General features: G+C 21.8%; 8 protein-coding genes across 8 annotated transcripts; 3 read left to right on the top strand and 5 right to left on the bottom strand. All coding sequences in view use genetic code 6, as the record gives it.

Moving 5' to 3' along the window:
• Window positions 1-123: 123 nt before the first annotated feature.
• Window positions 124-1056, bottom strand: TTHERM_00933090 (hypothetical protein; the record flags this gene model as incomplete). Its single annotated transcript, XM_001021865.3, has 2 exons — window positions 255-1056; window positions 124-197 (listed from the first exon to the last, which is right to left on the bottom strand). The coding sequence occupies exons 1-2, from the start codon at window positions 1021-1023 to the stop codon at window positions 124-126; spliced, it is 843 nt and encodes a 280-aa protein (XP_001021865.2). The 5' UTR covers window positions 1024-1056.
• Window positions 1057-1652: 596 nt separating this feature from the next.
• Window positions 1653-4748, top strand: TTHERM_00933100 (plant dual-specificity MAP kinase kinase family domain protein; the record flags this gene model as incomplete). The annotated part of the gene is made up of 4 exons (XM_001021866.2): window positions 1653-1710; window positions 1798-2244; window positions 2358-2724; window positions 2777-4748. 4 exons carry the CDS (start codon window positions 1653-1655, stop codon window positions 4746-4748), a joined length of 2844 nt encoding a protein of 947 aa, XP_001021866.2.
• Window positions 4749-5618: 870 nt separating this feature from the next.
• Window positions 5619-6752, bottom strand: TTHERM_00933110 (hypothetical protein; the record flags this gene model as incomplete). Its single annotated transcript, XM_001021867.3, has 2 exons — window positions 5619-5974; window positions 6035-6752. The coding sequence occupies 2 exons, from the start codon at window positions 6750-6752 to the stop codon at window positions 5619-5621; spliced, it is 1074 nt and encodes a 357-aa protein (XP_001021867.1).
• Window positions 6753-7288: 536 nt separating this feature from the next.
• TTHERM_00933120 (plant dual-specificity MAP kinase kinase family domain protein) lies at window positions 7289-10016 on the bottom strand (the record flags this gene model as incomplete). The annotated part of the gene is made up of 10 exons (XM_001021868.2): window positions 7289-7668; window positions 8017-8573; window positions 8638-8775; window positions 8838-8958; window positions 9020-9308; window positions 9369-9424; window positions 9539-9638; window positions 9748-9799; window positions 9890-9948; window positions 10014-10016. 10 exons carry the CDS (start codon window positions 10014-10016, stop codon window positions 7289-7291), a joined length of 1755 nt encoding a protein of 584 aa, XP_001021868.2.
• A 1112-nt stretch (window positions 10017-11128) lies between these two features.
• TTHERM_00933130 (hypothetical protein) lies at window positions 11129-13276 on the top strand (the record flags this gene model as incomplete). The annotated part of the gene is made up of 1 exon (XM_001021869.1): window positions 11129-13276. One exon carries the CDS (start codon window positions 11129-11131, stop codon window positions 13274-13276), a length of 2148 nt encoding a protein of 715 aa, XP_001021869.1.
• Window positions 13277-13494: 218 nt separating this feature from the next.
• On the bottom strand, window positions 13495-15450 carry TTHERM_00933140 (hypothetical protein; the record flags this gene model as incomplete). Its single annotated transcript, XM_001021870.3, has 6 exons — window positions 13495-13602; window positions 13658-13975; window positions 14029-14342; window positions 14434-15180; window positions 15233-15320; window positions 15379-15450. 6 exons carry the CDS (start codon window positions 15448-15450, stop codon window positions 13495-13497), a joined length of 1647 nt encoding a protein of 548 aa, XP_001021870.3.
• A 560-nt stretch (window positions 15451-16010) lies between these two features.
• Window positions 16011-18087, top strand: TTHERM_00933150 (tetratricopeptide repeat protein; the record flags this gene model as incomplete). The annotated part of the gene is made up of 6 exons (XM_001021871.3): window positions 16011-16223; window positions 16281-16355; window positions 16406-16633; window positions 16709-17089; window positions 17255-17500; window positions 17551-18087. 6 exons carry the CDS (start codon window positions 16011-16013, stop codon window positions 18085-18087), a joined length of 1680 nt encoding a protein of 559 aa, XP_001021871.3.
• A 266-nt stretch (window positions 18088-18353) lies between these two features.
• On the bottom strand, window positions 18354-19721 carry TTHERM_00933160 (PH domain protein; the record flags this gene model as incomplete). Its single annotated transcript, XM_001021872.3, has 2 exons — window positions 18354-19050; window positions 19210-19721. 2 exons carry the CDS (start codon window positions 19719-19721, stop codon window positions 18354-18356), a joined length of 1209 nt encoding a protein of 402 aa, XP_001021872.2.
• Between the last annotated feature and the right edge of the window lie 139 nt (window positions 19722-19860).

Consider the following 19860-nt stretch of genomic DNA (forward strand, 5'->3'; position numbering starts at 1 on the left):
AAGATTTAAATTATAAAAACCACAAAATAAAAAAATATATTACAAGTAAATTTAATTCATATAATTAATTTGTTAAATTTTGAATGAATATGATTAGATTTGTGTTATCTTATTTAATATTTATCATTACTATTCATTTTGACTTTAACTTAAGTGCTTCTCATAGAGATATATGTTTTTGCTTATACCTGATGCAGCTAAAAAAATTAAAAGTAAATTATTAAATAAATTAGTTTTTTTAAATATGAACTTACATTATATGCAGAAAAAATTAGCAATATCTGCATAAGAAGAAAAATATTTACTGTGATACATTAAATATAGCTACTGTTGCTCTATCAGTGTCAATTTATATTATCTCGTTGAATGTTGGCTATATAAGTTATAATACTCTTCTTTTTTAAAGAAATTTGGTACAATTAAACCAGATAATTCTTCAAATTTAGAAAACTCTTCAAGCTTGAATCTTCTAAATTCATTAATTTAATCTTTTGGAACAAATTTCAAATAAATCCAATTATTGTAAGGCTTTGAGTATCCAAGAATTTTTCTATAAAAGTAATCATAAGGATACCTATAGCATCCAAACACATTTTTAACAAGCTATTTTGTAGCAAAAAGAGGTATTTAAGTTTATGCTATATCCTCTTGTTTGATAATTATCAAACTTTAATCTGAAATTTCAATTTGGTTATTGTAGCTGCTATTTAAATTACCAGAATTTTATTAAGATAAATTTTTGTTGGGTTATGAGATTAAATTTTAGTTAGATTTTTGATTTGAAAAAGTATTTTTCAAAAGAGAGTGAAGATTTTATATAATTTTTGCGCAATCACTATTAATTTCTTATGCATATTAACAGCTATCTATTAAATCTTCTAAAAAACTTAACTCTTTGAGGTCTTTACCAGTCAACTACTCACAAATTAAAATACTCCTTTATAATAATTTTAATTACTATTAGAGCATTTAATTTATACTATCTTTTAGATTAAAAAACTATGCTGATGTTTCACTACTCATATCAAATATATATTTTTTTTATTTTTTTTAATTATAAAGGATTTGTTTTTAAAAAAGTCAGATATTAAAACAGTATCTAGCTGTATACATTATATAGTCATTTTATAATTTTACTTATATTATATATAGGATAAGAAGATTGTATTTAAAATTCAATTCAATAAAAAACTAAAATCCATCAAAATAAAATTTTTGTTTTTACGTAACAAAAACTTAAAAATAAATTTTAATTTTTATAAATACCATGTTTTAAATTACAAAAAGGATTTCAATTAAGCTTAAAGAATATTAATTTTTTATCATTATAAGAATTTTAATTTTTTCTAATTTCAAAAAAATTTCCCTATTTTAAATTCAAATCTATTACATTCACAGTAGAAACTATTACATTTTTTTAACTGTTTAAAATAAGTAGAATAATCACTTATTTATTTATAAATAAGATCACTTAAATGATTTAATTTTCATTTCTAAAAATGATTAATTTGTATAATTTACTTTTAATCATGAAAGTAATGACATTAAAAAAAGTAATTTAAATTATCGTTCAAAAAATTAATTGATTGATTGTTAAAAAACAAATAAATAAATCAAATTTCGAATTTAGTTTAAAACTTATTTTTAAAATAATGGATTCCTTTAACAAACAAGATCCTGAGGAAATATTTGATATTATTTGTATTCTTGGTATCTTCTTTATTCCATATTATATTCATCATAGCATTATCATTTATTTACTTTAAAATATTAATAACATATTTATCATATAAAAAGGATAGGGAAATTATGGAAAAGTATTTAAGGCCTTATGCAAATAAGATAAAAAAGAATATGCAATAAAAGTTATGCTAGTAAATGAAGATATTTTTTAAATTAGCAAAGAAATATCAATCTTATAAAATTGCAAGAATCAAAATATTGTGGGCTATTTTGGTAGTTTTTTTAAAGATAATGCTATTTGGCTTGTTACTGAATATTGTGAAGGTGGTAGTGCCTTAGATCTGATTAAAATTATTTAAAGAACTTTTAATGAACAAGAAATATCAGCAATACTTTATCAGGCTCTATTGGGTTTATAATATTTGCACGATAATAAAAAAATACATAGAGATATTAAAGCAGGAAATATTCTACTAAATGAAAAAGGAGAAGCTAAATTGGCTGATTTTGGTGTATCAGCAGAACAGACTTATACAAATGCAGAAAAGTAAACATTGATGGGTATTTTGCATTAATTACATAATTAGATTAAACTTTTTGAGATTTAAAAAAAATTACTTTAAATAGTTTAGAATTTAGATAAACATTTTATTTACATAATTAATATTTATTAGGCACACCTTATTGGATGAGTCCAGAAGTATTGGGTAATTCAAAATATAACAATAAAACTGATATATGGTCATTAGGTATTACAGCAATAGAACTAGCAGAAGGAGAACCTCCTTATAGTAATATCCATCCTTTTAGAGCTATGTTTGCAATAAAAAAAAATCCACCTCAAGGACTTAGCAATCCTACTTAATGGAGTTAAGAATTTAGTGATTTTGTAAAAAAATGCTTGACTCTTGATTCTAATTTAAGACCAAGTGCAAAAGATCTTTTATCTCACCCATTTATTAAGCAGGCCATAAATTACTCACAATACATTCTTTCAGAGCTAGTTATAGAAAATCAAGAACTGATTGAATAATATAGACAGTAAATTAATTATTACTTACTTTTACTAAAATAAATTGTTTTTACTCAATAGAGAAAATTTTAACAGAGATGATGAAGACGATGACGAAGAAGAAGAGGAAGATTAAGAGGATGAAGATGAAGAAGATGATAATTACAGAAACCACAGACAGAAAGGAGAACGTTATGGTGATGAAGAAGAGGAAAAAGTTGTTCGTGCTAAAAATAAAAAAGAGAATGTAAGTGATTAAGAAAGTGAAGATACAGAGAATTATATAGAAGAAGAAAGTTCGAGCATGACAGATAATAAGTCTAAATCTCATTCATAAAATTAAAGTACTAAATTTAAAAAATAGCCTAAATCATCATAATTTAATGATGATGAAGAAGAAGAAGAAGAATATTCAGAAAGTGGCTAATACTCTTAAACTGATTAAGAAAGTTAATAAGAGAGTCAAGTGCATTTAGATGAGAAATCTTTAAAATAATAAATGCTAAAAAAATAATAGGAAAAATATAGCATAGATTCTTCCAAACAAATATTATAAAAAGATAGACTAATAGAAAACAATCTGCAATAACTTGTCTCCAAAAGAAAATAGGATGATAGTGCAACAGACTTAAAGCAGTTATCAAAAAAATTGAATGAAAGGTCAGATGATTTAAATTAGCTTTCAAAAGGAAAATTAAACTAAAATGGGAATTTAGGATTAAGTAGTAAAAGCAAAGAATTAGTTGAAAAATATAGCAAAAATAATTAAGAATTAAATGACACATCTAAAGAAAATAGTGAATACGATCTTGATTAACTTGGATAAATTTTAAAAGATTCAAAAGAGCTAAAACCTTAGTAGATGGATAAAGACAAAAAGAAGTAAGGATTTGAGATAGATTAAAATGAAAAATATAAATAACCATAAGCAAAGTAAAATACATAATAAAAAAATGAAAATAAATAAAATTTGCAGAGTAAAGATGAATAATTGGGAAATAAGAAGAAAATTACACATATTGATGAATTAGATGATGACGATATGTCATAATATAACAGCAATACAATGGTCATAAATAAAGATGTAGATTAGCCAATAAATAAAGAGTTTGTGGAATGTGCTAGATAAATGGAAAGTAAAGGTATGCTTGGTAATTTTAAGTAAGAAAACTAGAAAGCAGCATCATAAAAATAATAAAATGAAAATAAAAACCATTTACAACAATAGATTTAATCTCAAAATAAATAAGAAAATAAAAACTAAGTGCCACTTGATTAACTTTAAAGCAAACTTTAAAAGCTTGAAAAAGAAATGTTATTAGAAATTGAGGTTATCAAAGACAGATATAAAAAGAAAATAGATGATGTTTTATTAAATATTTAATCTCACCCAGATCCTAAGGCTTCATTAACTTATTAAAAATGCAAGAAATCGTCAGCATCACTAATGAAAAATATATCTGAAATTCATTTAAATAGCTCTCTTTTGGAATTCTCAGAATCAGATTTAGAAAAAAGTGTTTTTTCTTAAAGTAAAAACGACTTACAGTTATTTGAGTAAATGAAAAATAAGCTATTAGAAGAAGATCTAAAATCTTAATAAAAGGCTAAAGAAAAAAAATCAAATACAATTGAATAGCATAAAGAAAATAATTCTTATCCTTAAAATAAGAATAGCTAAAAAGTAGAAAAAAACTACAATGATATAGAACAATCTAAATAAATGTAATAACCATAACGTAAAAAAACCTTATCAATTTTGTAAAAGATGTCGAAACTTCCATTTAATTTTTAAGTTGATGATTAAATGATGAATGATATGAATTTAGCTGAAGCACATTATAAAAATTTAGAAAACTAAATACTTAATCAACCACAAAGAAGTGCAGATGGAAGTAGACTGTTAGGACCTCCACCTTCATAATCTTCTAAAAAATATTTACCATTTGAATTTGCTCCTATACAAAAATCAAAGGATGGAAATGTTGGAAGTAATGAAATTCAAGTTGGGAGAAATGTTCCCTTTTCGTTTGCTCCTATACTCAATAATTGAGAGTTTTTGAAGGAAAAAAAAAAATTTACTATCAATTAAAGTGAAATTTTAGAATAAAAAATAAAAAAAGTAAAGAAAATTTATTTATTCAATTAATTATTTTGATTTGCATAAGAAGGAAATTTCTTTTTAAAAAATAAAAACTAAAATTATTCAAAAATAAATTTTAAAAGTTAAACAAAAAAACTTAATTTTTTATCTGTAAGTTTATATTATAGCTTTATAATAAATAAATAAAAATAAAGTTAGTAAATCATTATATTATTGGATCACTTTACATATTTCAGATTTTACATATTATCTCACAAATAAAAATTACTTTTTAAAAATATCATAAAATTGACTATATTTTATTAAAACTTAATCATTTAATATAACTTGATGCAATTAAGTGATGATAATTTAAAGCTAATACATTTAAAAATAAATATAAATATTAATTTTCATATTTTTTAATTAAGCAGTAAGCATGGTTAAATTTATTTTTTAGGTTTTTGAAGCAGAAAAAAAAGTAATTTGACATGCATTTCGTTTTTTGTGAGTAATTTTTGAGAGTTAGCAACAAAAATAATAAAATTAGTAGTGAAATTTTATTTTTTTTTAGGTTAAAAATTTTTTAATTTTATTAGTTTAAAATGAAAGCTACTTCCGTTTAAGTTATTTTTTCCCCTAAAATTAAACTAATTCAATAATTAATGAGATATTATTATTTTCAATTGAAATAATTTATTAAACTTTCTTAGTATAATTTAAACTACTATCTTTAATTTAAAAAAAGATTTCAATAAACAAATAAATTTAATTTCCTAGTTGAGTAATTAGATCTTTTTTATTTAGTAATATCAAAATGTTTTATGAATTTTAATTTTATCACTGTTATAAATATTTTTATCTTATTTACATCTTATAATCTAAATTATTATCATAATCTTAATCATTATCATCATCAATACAAGATAATAATGTAATCAATTTTTAATTATTAGATGTTTTTAGATTTTACAATATATTAATTATTTAGCTTTCCAGCTTTTTTCTAGTTTATTTTTACTATTCGCTTTATTAATAAGTCTACGTAATATGTCCATTTAAGATGAATTATTTAATCTCTTCATTTTAAATTTAATCTTAAACATTTACATCAATATTTTTATCAGAAAAATTAAAAACTTATCTTTGATCATTTTTTGGACTCTCATCATCAAAAAGTTATACCAAATAGTCTTCTATAAATATAATAGTTAATTAATGTTTTTAAAATGATAAAAAAATAAAATATTTGTAACCTTGTTGTTCTCCAACATTCTAAAATTTTTTAAGCATAGAAGGGTTTAATTTATTTTTTAAAGCTACTTTAGATAAACCTACATTAACAACTTAATAAGGATTAGAATTCATAATATTATTCCCTAAAATTTAATTATTTTTGCTAACATCTATTTCTTTTTAACTAACACTTGTTTTTTTAAACAAAAAAGATTTATCCTAGCTTAAAAACTATGAGCTTGTAAGTTTCTAATTTATTAAACTCTCGTTCATTTATTTACTTACTTATTTTAAATCATTTCTTATTTGACACTTTTTTTCAAAATCTGATCCACTGATGTTATCGCTAATTTTATCATTATCGAATGATTTTTAACTTTGTATATTTTAAACCATTTTTGAATAGTCACCATTGAGGCTATCTTCAAAATTTTAAAGAAATGATTAAATCTGATTATTTTACCTACCTTATTTATCCTTTTAGATAATCTATGAATTTATTTGATTTTATTTATTGTTATTCAATTAGTCTTGTTAAAGTTGATCATTACAAACTTAATTCATAATATCTTATTTTTGGTATATATTTTCTAATTTGCAATCAGTAGCTTGAGTTATATTAGGATCTGTTTATTTTTAAGTTAGAAACCTGCTTTATTCTTATTTTTACTTCTAAAATTCTATGTCATTTATATTATTTTACATATTATTATAGATATTATGGATAGTTTAGTTCATTTTTCAAAATTTAATAAGCTTTTAATTACTAAAAATTATAATTCAATCTAAATTTTTTTATTTAGTTTAGCTTGTAAATATTAACGTATATAATAATGGAATAACAATACCCGCGAAAAATCAAATATTTAGAACACAAAAATATATTTGTTAAATTTTATATTGATAAATTATTAAAATAAAGTTGTATACTGGAAAAAATATATAAATTACTTATATTTTTTATATTATTAATTAGTAGGTTTTGTGGATAAAATGCCATTTATTTTTTATTAGTAAGATTTGTCTTTTAAAAGTTTTAGATAGTTTTAGTGTGTAAATTTTTTATTAAGTGTTTCAAGTTTTTTAATTGAAATTAATATTATTAGAATATGATGAGATAAATAGATATATTTATTGATTGATTGATTTTAAATTATTTTTTGTATGCATGCTCTTTTTAACTTTACTGTAATAATAACTTGCATTAAAGAATGTATGTTTGATGTATATTGAGACTATCAATATTAAATGAAGACTAATCTAGTTTTAATTATTCAATTACTATTTTTATAAGGATATTAAACTAAATGTTAGTTTCCATAGCTATCCTAATTACTACTATGTGTATTATGATTATGAATATGAGAATGGCTTAAGTTGTTATTACTGTTAACTGAAGTGGCTATATGATTATTATTATTTTATCCCCTATTGTTTGGTGTATTGCTTCCAGTACAAAGGTTTTTATAAACTTCAGACAATATTTTTTTAGAGCTTCCATTTTCCTCTCTTTCCATTTCATCGAAAGCACAGTGTAATTATTAAAGGGCTAAAGTTAAATATTCATGGTTTTGAGAGTTTTTTGAATAACTTATATATTATTCAAACACTTTATCTAATGCTCCTTTAAAATATATATTATTTTTGCTCATTCCTGTTAAATTTTACAAATATTTTTAATAGCAAAATAAAAAAAATTAGTAATTCAATCAATAAAATCTTGAATTAAAATAAATTCTGAAAAATAAAATATTATTTTTTCAAAATCTCTAATTTAAATTTTTTTTTATTTGTCAAAAAAGACAAAAAAAATAAATCTGAAAATTTAAAATTAAAACTAAGAGAAAACGTTTTCTCAAATTTTTAAGTTTGATTTATATTTTCTTTGCTATTTCTATCTATTTTTGCTTAAATCCATATATTTTCAATCAGATTAAAATTAATATTTAAACTTTTTTGATATATAAAAGAAAGAAAAATTTATTATTAAAACATGATTTACCTTCAAGAATTTTTCTTTTTTCTTGTTCGTTTGTACATTTATTCATTTTTTATATATAATGATTGCTTGGATGATCTGTGTTGCAACTTTATTCTTAAGAAGAATCACTATCAGTTTGCAAATAATTCATTATATTATCAGAATCGGAGTGCTATTAAGTGATATTCTAATTTGATCCCTTGTTAAAAAATGTTGATTGTGTAGGTTAGTTGCTTTGCTTATTACTTTAAACTTATTTTTTTTTCTCTTTATCTTGTTTATGTTTATCTCCTCTGTATATATCAATTACAATTTAATCCATATTTTTACATTTATCATCTATTGGATTGTTACCACTATTTAAGTAGTTAGAGAACTCTTTTAAATCTTTTTATTCTTCTAAACGTTACTCCATAGTTATTTGCTTCATAGTACTTTATATTAATAATTCAGAGTCTGCAGTTTTTCCTCCTTGAGGTTTATTGTTTGGAATTAAAATAGCAGATCCAGTAACCATTGAATTTGCTCTTATCTATTAGTTTGGAGCTCCAGGCTTAAACAAAAAATTTCCTCTTTTTCTATAATTTTAGTTTGAAATAATAGTTATATTCTTAAATTTAAAATATAAATGATTAATTTTACAAATCAATGTCAAAAAGATCAATTAAATAAGAAGGCTTTTTGGCTAACTTAATAAAACTGTGACTTAATAATTATTTTGCAGATTATCTTTATTCTGGATTGTATTTCAAACAGCAATTTACAAAATTTATCAGCATTCTAATTTGAAAAGTTTTTCAAAATTATTTAAATTTTTTTAGATGCTTTTTTAAATATTTTACGTAGAAGAGGTCTCTTTTGAAAGTGAAGGTGGCTCTTCAGAAACTATTCTACTCATAGCAATTTCAGGTTTCTTATCATAATATGGAGGGTGGCCTGTTGCCATTTCTATTGCAGTTATCCCTTGGAAATAAAAAAATAGTTTTTTTACCACACACCAAAAAAATTTGATTAATTTATTTACCTACAGACCATATATCTGCTTTGAAGTCATATTCTGATTTTTAAATAACCTCAGGAGCCATATAGTAAGGAGTTCCAACAAATGTTTATAGTTTTTAACTGTTGTTTGTTATTTTAGATGATACTCCAAAATCACAAAGTTTAACTTTTCCATCTTTTTGAATCAATATATTTGCTGATTTAATATCTCTATGAACCATTTAATTGCTATGTAAATAACTTAATGCTTGTAGTATTTCTTTTAAAATAATAGTTATATAGGGTTCTTAAAATTATCCTTTCTTTTTTATCTATTAAAAATAAAAATACAAATTGATTTAAATTGATTTTTAAGTTCTATTATATATTACTAATTAAGCTAAAGATCCTCCGCCACAATACTCCATGATTATATATATTTTATTGTCTAAATTGTAAATTATAAGATTTTAAATATTTTATTTAAATTTGTAAAATAAACATTTATGCTGAATAATATAAATGTTTATTAAAAATTCAATTATAGAAGACAAAGTAATACCCACAAAAAAATGCTCATAAACTTAAGTAATGTTTGGATGGTTGCACTCTTTAACTAAATCTATTTCCTTTTTAACAAAATCATCTACTTTTTCGTTTTCCTATTTTATATTATTAACTTTTAAATCATATTTATCGATAGCTATTTTAATAAATATAATGATTTATAACTAACTAGATTCAAATATATTTAGCTGTAAATTAAATTACCTGCACTTCAATCACTTTGATCGCAACTATCATATTATTTTCTTTATTAAGCCTAGAGTGTTTAATTTAAAAATGGTATATAACTTTATAAATAAATAGATCTAATATTCTAAATAAATAAATATTTATAATCTTATATTACGCTCTATAAATTTCAGCATAAGATCCTTTTCCTATTACTTCATAAAAGACATATTTATCCTATTTAATTATAATATTTATGTTGATCTTTAGCTATTTGAGTAGAAAATGATTTTTTGATTTACCATATCCTAGAAATATATTTATTAATGAATGAAAGTATATAAGTATGAATATCAATTTATAGAAACACTTTAGTCAAATAGGATAAGATTTTCTTTTAATAAAAAGCTTTTTTATTTAATTTAAAGGATTATTTGTTTGTTTTTTAATAAATATTAATATTTATTTAATTTTTCAGTAAAGAGGTTTTTTAAATCAAAGAATTTTATTACCTCTTATCAATTATTTCAATTTAATTTTTTAATCTTATTCCTACCTATCAAAAATCTTAAGTATTTATTAAAAATAATTAAATACTAAGAATTATAATACTATATTATATTATATTATATTATATTATATTATATTATATTATTGAATCTTCCTAAATATTTGGTATATATGTTTATGTTTGTATATATATCTTTATACTTAAAAATTGTTTAAAAAAATCAACAAAGTTAATTTACTTCAATTTCTATTAAAAAAATAAATTAAGAAAATATATTTATTTATAAATTCTTTTTTGTTGTTTTAAAAATATTCCAAATTATCAGATCAATATTTTTTTTATTTAATTGTTAAAAATATTCAACAATCTCATTAACATTTAATGAAATGTAAATGGGATTTAAGTTAATATTTTAATTGAAAATATGATTTTAATTTAAATATTATTCAATAAATTAGTTTCAGAAAAAATAAAAAAGTCAGCAAAAAATATTTTTGATATAAAAGACAATTATTTTTTAAGTAATCTAGCCACATTAAATATAAAGTACTTAAATGAAATTAAATAAGTTTAACAATAATCTGAGTTAGAATAATATATTCCAAAATAGTGTTTATTTGTAGTAATTCATATTAAAGGATAGCAGAAAAAGATATTAAATACCCGCGCCTATAAAAAGATCAACAGATTTACCATTAAACATAAAAATGTAAAGATCTTTTTATAAAAATAAACGAATTATATCATTGATTTAATGAGTAATAATTGTCTTGCTTATTGTAGTTAAGAAAATCTTGGTTTCACATTGAAATTAATTAAATTTTATAAAAAAAGAAAAGGATCAAATAACTTTAAGATAATATCTAATAAATAATTCAACTATAACTTGTAAAAAAAAGAAAGAATATGAGCTTTACAGATTCAGGATATTTTTAAAAGTAAAGTGGTAACAATCAAAATTGCTCATACTATAATTAAAATAGATTCATAAATGAAAGTAGTTCAAATAATAATCCCAATTATTACCCTTAGATTTAGAAAAATATTTAAAAAGAAAAGCATAGAATTACAAACTATTATGATTCACAGTCTAGGAGATACCAACATCATAAAATCCATGAAAAATTGACTAAAAGTGTTTAGGAATAGAATAAACCCTCAAACATCAAAATGAATAATTACTAAGATTAATTTAAACATGAATAAAATAATATTTAGGATAATAATAAATAAATCATAGCATTTTAAAATCTAAATAGTTAGAAGTAATTACCAAGTGATTAAAAGTACTCCTATATAGAAGATTAGGATAGACAGTAATAATATAATTTTAATAACGAAAAAGAGCATTAATATTAATAGGATTTAAATAATATCAAGGTGAATATTTCAAGGTTATCTAATTCTAATTATTCAAGCAATTAAAATCAATTAGCTAAATTATGGTAAAGATAGTAAAATGATTAAAGCAGCAGGGAAGAAAATAATTATTAAAGTAAATTTAGAGGTGTTGAAGAAAGTAAGTTTAAGACTAGGACTGGAAAATTTATGAATAAAATCTTTTTCAAAAACAACCATAAATCATCTAATGATGTGCATATCTTAGAACAGTATGATCCTAATTAAAATAACAATACTAAAAGCATATTTGATGATATACTTTCTAAAATTTAATAAGAAGATCCTTAACTTTATGAATAGTATTAACATACAACAGATGTTTAAGTAGAGGATTAAAAAAATTTTAATGAATAAAATTCATTCAATTCAAAAACTGTTTTTGATGAATAATCAGCAAAAAATCAAAACAATTAAATTAAAACAAATAAATATAATAAAAAAGAAGAAAATCAAAAATATCACAACTAGAGACGTGAGTAAAAACTAGATTAATAACATAGCAATGTGTCAAATGAAATAATTTTTATGGAAGATCATGAACAGCATTCTATACTTCCATAAGGTAAACGTGTAGAATGTAATAATTAAATCAATTAAAATAAAATAACAGACTAACTAAACTCATTAAACTATCAGTTTGGATTAAATTAAAATTGCTTAGAAAAAATAGAAGGAGAATAATAAAAGTAAAATCAAATACATTCTCCCCTGATACAAAACTAAATCAAATTTATTTAAAATAACGTATTCACTCCAGAAAAAGATAATATGATTAAAGATGAATTTGATGAAATAAAATAGTGTAATATAATTTAAATAGATGATAATTCCGATTAAAATCAGGTTCTTTCTTTTATTCCACTCCCAACATTAAAAGAAAGAATTGATATTGTAATTGTTGATGATGGTAATGAAGATTTGGATGAAAACTTAAACTCTACAAATATAAAAGTTTAAAATGCCATTAACTTATAATAAAACATTACCAATAATCAATAAAATTAAATAAACTAAAACATTATAAAAACTAATTAAAATATTATTTAAAATATTAAAAGCAAAAATCAAGCAGTAAATAAAAACGTCATATAAGTAGAATAAGATAATAATCTTTAGTAAATAAATAATTAAAAATAAAATATTTAATATCAAGTTAAGATTAATTAAAATATGTAAGAATATTCCGTTTATCCACAAAACTAAATAAATTTTATTTAAAGTAATAATACTAATACTATGTTAAAAAATTTAAATAATGTTGATGATTATATCAATACCTCAAAAGATAATCAATAAAATATTATATATTAATAAATCAAATAAAAAGAGTTATTATTGCAACATCAAATGAATTAGTTGTAGTTACAATAAAAGCTTCTTGAACAATAATAATAACTAATTTTATAATCTTAAATTTAATTATAATAGCAATAATAATTACCTTAAAAATAATAACAGTAATAGCTTTAAATGTAATAATAGTAACCTAGTGTATAATAACAATAATAAATTTAATAAAAACCAACAAAAAAATCTACAGAATTAAAAAAAGTAAATACATTCTTTAGATAAAAGCAATAAATACTTAAAAATTTAGACTCTTTAACTGAAGAAGAGCTAATTAAGGAATATGAAGTCATTTATAATTTTTGAAAAAATTAATATTAATTTAATTTTTATAAACTCACATTATAAAATATATAAAAGCAGTAATAATTTGCAATATTAGTTAATAAATTAGATAGTTAGAATTTAATATAAGTTTGTTTATCCATTTGTATTAAATTAAAGTTTTTAAAATTTATTTTAAGCATGTTATTTATTTATTTATTTATTTATTCCTTTTTATTTTTAATTTTTAACATTCAATATCAATTATCAAATTTTATAATGTCTCCTTTAAAATATTTTGTTTATGGATTTTCTTAGTAAAAGATAGCAAAATTAATATTAAGTTTATTTAATAATCCTACTAGTTCCTATATAAAAAAGATAAATAAATAAATAAAATTATTCTAAATAAAAATATCTTACTTTTATTTGTGGGAATGGAATTTCTCCTTTTAACTTTAGATTGTATAACTTATTCGAATTATCTATTTAGAAAATCTATTCTAGATTGTTGCATTAAGATTTTTAAATAAATTAATTTTCTTCCATCTCATCTAGCAAGTATGAGTATTATTGTACATCACTTGATATTATCTATCCATTAAAATACTCTTTCAAATTACATTTTTAAGAGTGCTCAAAAGCAAAGTTACTAATGATCTCCATTTTCTAAAAACTGCTATGACTATCTTAATCTGTTTCTAAATTTTAGTTAATTAAGCAGTTCCACAAGCTTTAAACCTAATAAATAATTTAAAAAATTATTTTTAAAATTTAAACTAATAGTTTAATACATATTTCTTTTTGATTAGGAGAACTGTAGATTAATTATCAATTAAAGTTGAAAAGGGCATATTAGATTATGTGTCTTCATTATTTTCATCTTGCATCAATTTATTTTATTTTTAATTTTAATTGTTTAAGAAGGCTTGATTATAATTTTCCTCCATTTCAGCTATCCTTAAATCTTAATTGAGATTTTTATCTCCTTCCAAAATATCTTAGAAGTATTCTAAATTTTCTTATTAAAGTCTTTTCTTTTTTTCTTACAATAAAAAGACTTCTTACTACTTCCTCTACAGCTCTGAAATATCTGTAAATTCAATGCCTAATTATTTAAAGTAAGTTATTAACAAAAAATATCAATAAAAACATTTATTAATTTAAACAATTAGTAAAATATTTAATCAAAAAATTACCAGAATTTTCAAGATATTTATCGAAACTCTTTAAAGTTTTGGCCCAAACAACTGCAACAATACGATCCTTATCAGCTTTATGATGACTAACTCCCGAGTCTTCATTTTACACATGAATAAAAAGTATAATAAACTATGCATTTATGTAATAATAAAAGTGTTATTTATTTTGTAAGAAATTTTGGTAGCAATCCCTCATAGTCAAATACACTTCTTAGTTTTTCATGATTGACTTTTCTTTGTTGAATTAAGAATTAAATCCTGAGAGTATACTCTAAGCCTTTTCGTATTTATATGTAGAAAGTAAATTTCTTATTTATTATTTTATAAGCTGTAAGCTTTCTTTTGATAATTTTGATGTATCATATCCACTTAATTGTTGTGTTGAAGAGAAAATATCTTTGAACCAATCAAAATTGACAGCTGATATCAACGAAACTTCATTTATTAATTGATAGTTTCCTTTCTGGTCTATTATATATTATTTTTGGTCTTTTTTTTATATTTATTAACTTGATTGTTTTTTTTATAGTTCATATATTGTTGTATTATTTTAATAGAATTCTTAGTAGAAGTTGTTGAATTATGAATTAAACATCTTCATACTGTTTGAATTCTCCCCTGACATTTATCCTACATTCTATCTTATTATATCATTAGAAGAATTTTCTCCCTTGCCTAAAATTTCTTTCACTGTTTTACCACTGCTTTCATTGAAAATAGTTTTTTCTTTAATCAATTCATCTTCTTTTTATATTATTTTAAATATAAATACATTATAAGAAAATAAATCGAGTACATTCATCTTCCTTATTTGTTTATTAGCTTGATATTATATTTGTATTTGCTAGAGAAAATCCAAGACTCTTCCTCTACTTCTACTATTTCTATTAACAAAAAAATATTATAAAATAGTATAAAAAATGTATCTATTTTTTAGCTTACTTTGATTTCCATAGCAGTCAAACGCCTTTTAGGATTTTAATTACTCTAATCATTAGAAGCAAATTCAGCCATAGTAACTAATTTTGTAAAGATTGTACAGCTTTATTTAGTAAGATGATATTTTACTCAAAGATGTTAGCTATTTATAATTCTAATGAAATATTGTATTTATTAATTGAAAGAAATTTTTTTATTAAAAATTGATACTAATGATTTTCAATAGTTTTTTAGCGAATATTAATCTGTTTGCAAAACTTTTCAAAAAATTGCGGGAAAAAATGTTAAAATCTGACAAAAAATATGCTTAACTATTTATTTATAACAGTTTAACATTTCATATCTTAAAATTTAAAATACAATTCAAAGTTTTTTAATTCAAAAAATTTAGAAAACAATTTTAATTTTATGATTAATTAAGATTGGTTAATAAACTAATTTTATCTTTATTATAAATGATAAAATAGACATAAGTATTTTATTATGATTGTTAAAATAAGGAACATTAATTAACTTTTATTTATTTGGTAAACATTAATAAATAAATAGAACTTTTTAAGATATAGAATAGTTTTGTAAGCAATTTTTTCTATAGTTTGGTTAATACAATATTTGCAAAGCCTATAAATTTTCAAATGGACTTGTAGTCAAGTGAAATGAGCCAATCTCATAAATAAGCCTAACTTGATGTTGAAGATCGTATTTAAGGCTTAAAAAACACTTTAGCATTAAAAAAATTTTTTAGATTCAATTTTAGGAATGATGAAAATCAGGAATTAAATTAATTAGCCATACCATAACTAAATAAACTCAATACTGAATCATCTTAATCAAGCATAAATTCATAAGTAAGATAATTTTAACATAGTTCTAGAGTTTTTTTTTGAAAAAAATTCTTTTCAAAGTAGGTCTAACGCGTTTTTGCAGATACTAATATTCTATTGGAAAGGAAACTTATTGATATAACTAAAATTTATGATGTAAACCCTTAAGATTAATAAAGCTAAATGTTTTAATTAAAATATTTAAGATAATTAATACAGGTTTCGTTTTTGAAGTAATTGTTTTAAGGAAAGATGAAAAATAAAGAGCCCTTATTGTTAGTTTAAATAAATTTCACTCTATTTGTGATTAATGTAATTTATAACAAATGAGTGAATAAGATTTTTAGAATTACAGAGAAAAGTAATAATAATTAATAGAGCTTCAGTATGTTTATCTTTACAAAATCTAAGCTATTATCAAGGAGAGTGATTTGGTAAATTTCAATAAAATATGAAAAATACAGAAAAATTTAATTATTTATTTATTACTCTAATTTAAAATAAATTAGATTGACTACTTTAGTATTTTTAGCAATGATTTTAACTATGATAAAATCAATGAAGGAGATGAATTGTATGCAGTAATCACAAAAAATTGGCTTTCAAATGTTTCTTAATAAGAATAATTGAGCACTCTCAACTCAGATTAAAGGTATTAGCTTTTAGAACTAAGCTGCAAAAATGAAGTACTTTAAAATTCTAAATTTCTTTCCATCTAAAACATTTTGGATCCTCGAACATATGATCCAAGTGATGATTTATTTATCAGACTTGGAAGCAAGCCTGATAATAATATAAAAGCAACATAAGATGATATGCTATATCTAGAAAAGTATAGTGTTTTTCCATACGACTTATAAATTCGTAGATCTACAACCTTGAAGAATATAGTAAAATAGATATTATTTTTTTTAAGTAAGATTATTGAACAATAAAACCAACCAGTCAAATAGATAAAACATGATTAAATTCATGTAATTGAAGGAGAACGATTCTTTGAACAATCATTACACCAATAAAAATCTTATTTAAGAGATTTAAATTGATTATAAAAGGAAATTAAATTCTTGATATATCATCCTTCTTAGAATGAGAAACGAGTAGTTAATATTTTTATCAACATAAACAGGATTAGGGAACTTCAAAACATAAGGTGGGCAAAGTAGTCTCTAGATGAAGCAACAAGACTAATCAAAGAGAATAAGCATCCACAGGCATTATAATATCTCAGCACAGCACAAGACTTTGATCCTTACATGCCATAAATTTACGTCACAAGAGGATGTGCTTTAGCAAATTTAGTAATATTATCAAATAGTGTAGATTAAATATTAATAAAATAAAATTCTAGGGAAAATATAAGGAGGGCATAATAGAGCTTAAAAAAGGACTGCAGCTGGACCCAGATGACGAAATTACTAAAAAATATTTAGAGAGAGTTTTGAAAAAGTATGAGGAAGAATAGAGATTTTTGTATACAAAATAAGCAAAGCAGCTTTCGTTTGATAAACAAAAACTTGAAATGAAGAACAATGCCGCTTTGAATTTTAATGGTTAAGATAATACCTATAAGTTTGTTGCAGAAACAGAGCTAGAAAATAAGGAGTAAAGTTCGCTCTTTTAAAATCAAAATGAGTTAACATTCTTAACATCACAAAACTCTTCAGAACTTACAAATAAGCTTACAAGTTCATAAATGGTTTAATTGATGGCTTTTAATTCTAAAAAGCTTTAAGAATAAAATCATAAAAAAGAAGGAAAGAGCCATTAAGATTAACGAAGCTCTTCCTCATCATCCTCAGATCGCAAAAAGAAGAAGAAGAAAGATAAAAAGATCAAAAAAGAAAAGAAAGAAAAAAAGGACAAAAAAAAGAAAAGTAAATCTTGATTCTTACATTCTGATTTAAGATAGATAGGTAGGTTGGTAAATGAACCTTTATGATTTTCTGGAAATTAAAATAAATAAATAATTATAGATTATTTGTTAATTAATTGTAAAAAAATTCATACATGCATAAATGCATGATTGTTTAATTTAGAATATTCTTAGCTAAAATTAAAATTTATTACAGTTTAACATAAATTTATCTATGATATTATTATTGAAAATGAATTTATTTTATGATAAAATATATACAATTTTTAACTATTGCATCATAGATGTGGTCTATTTTAGAAAAAGTAATTATAGAGCTTTTTAAGCATCTATTCAATAATTGGAATATACACTTTTTCAAAATTAATTTTTATGATATCAGCATTACTCAGAAGCCTAAATACTTAGTAAACTGTCTATATGAATTTCAATTTATTGTTCAAAATTTCACCTTTTTTGAATAAGAAGTTTTTCAAAGACCAAAGGTAGTATACAAGTTTTGCACTTTAAATAAATTAGAATTTATCCAATCTCTTTTTTAAATTTTACAAATATCCCTATTAAAATATTCTGTTTACTTGGGCTACGGCAATTAATCTAGCAACTACTTTTATTAATGATTCATGGTTACCCTTTTTTGCTTTTTTAAATGCTTTAGGATACACTGGTATCAAATCTTAACTTTCAATTTTAACTTCTTCTTTTTAATCTTGATATGATTGATTTACTTTTTCTACTTTTACTTTCCTTTACTCTTCTTGCAGTATTGACAAATCTTTTTCTGTAGGATATATAATTTTAAATAAATTATTTTCTTTTACTGTTAAGTATTTGAAGTCATCTGGGCTAAATGCTCCAACAAATGCAAAATTGAGATTATAAATATTTTTTTTTAAGGCATCCATAAATTTATTCGAGCTCTGTGCCAGAGTAAAAATAATTAGATCTGTACAAATCTTTCTTTTCATCGTTTTTCTATTATTAAATTTAAAATAATAATCATATGTCTTGCTATATTTAAAATCCATTTATTAAAAGGCTAAAATATGTTAATTACTAGCTATTTTCCTTTCTAATAAATTATGATAATGTCTTTTTTTAAAATTAATAAATAGTATAATGAAAAAAATTTACGCTTTGTCCAAATTATAAAGCAAGTAGCTTGAACTTGATGACATGTTAAATAAATTTTATATAGTTTTTAAGCCAAATATTCTTATTAACCCCTTGTAGTCATATGATTAATTCTCAAATGTTTTAAGACGATCTATAAAGTAATTTCTTTCTTAAATATCAAGATTTGGTCTAATTATAAATGGCTCCATCCTGCGCATCAAAAAAATATTTGAAGGAATAATACGAACTTTAGGAGGAGAAATATGCAACACATTTTATTGGTCTAAAAACACAGAAACATGATCATACTCTGAATCCATCATTTTTCTAAACATACCATAAACATTGCTTGAAGTTTTTGTTAATACTATATCGCCAGGCTATATTTCTTTTTTTAATTCCTCACTTTATATGAACTCCTTCATAGTATATTGTTTGAAATTTTCTTCATTAAATGCCAAAGAATCAGGTGAAATAAGCTTCACCAAATTTTACATTGACTTATCTACTATATCATTAATCTTAAACATTTTTGCTACTATTGCTACAATTTTTTGTTTTTGTATTTATTTTTTTTTCTACTTACCTACTTGAAAAATATTACGTATTATTGAATAATAAAATACCAAAGCTATAAAAGGTGTAAAAAAATAATAATCTTAATAATGT

Source organism: Tetrahymena thermophila, assembly GCF_000189635.1.
Source record: "Tetrahymena thermophila SB210 genomic scaffold scf_8254503, whole genome shotgun sequence".
NCBI classification, from domain to species: domain Eukaryota; phylum Ciliophora; class Oligohymenophorea; order Hymenostomatida; family Tetrahymenidae; genus Tetrahymena; species Tetrahymena thermophila.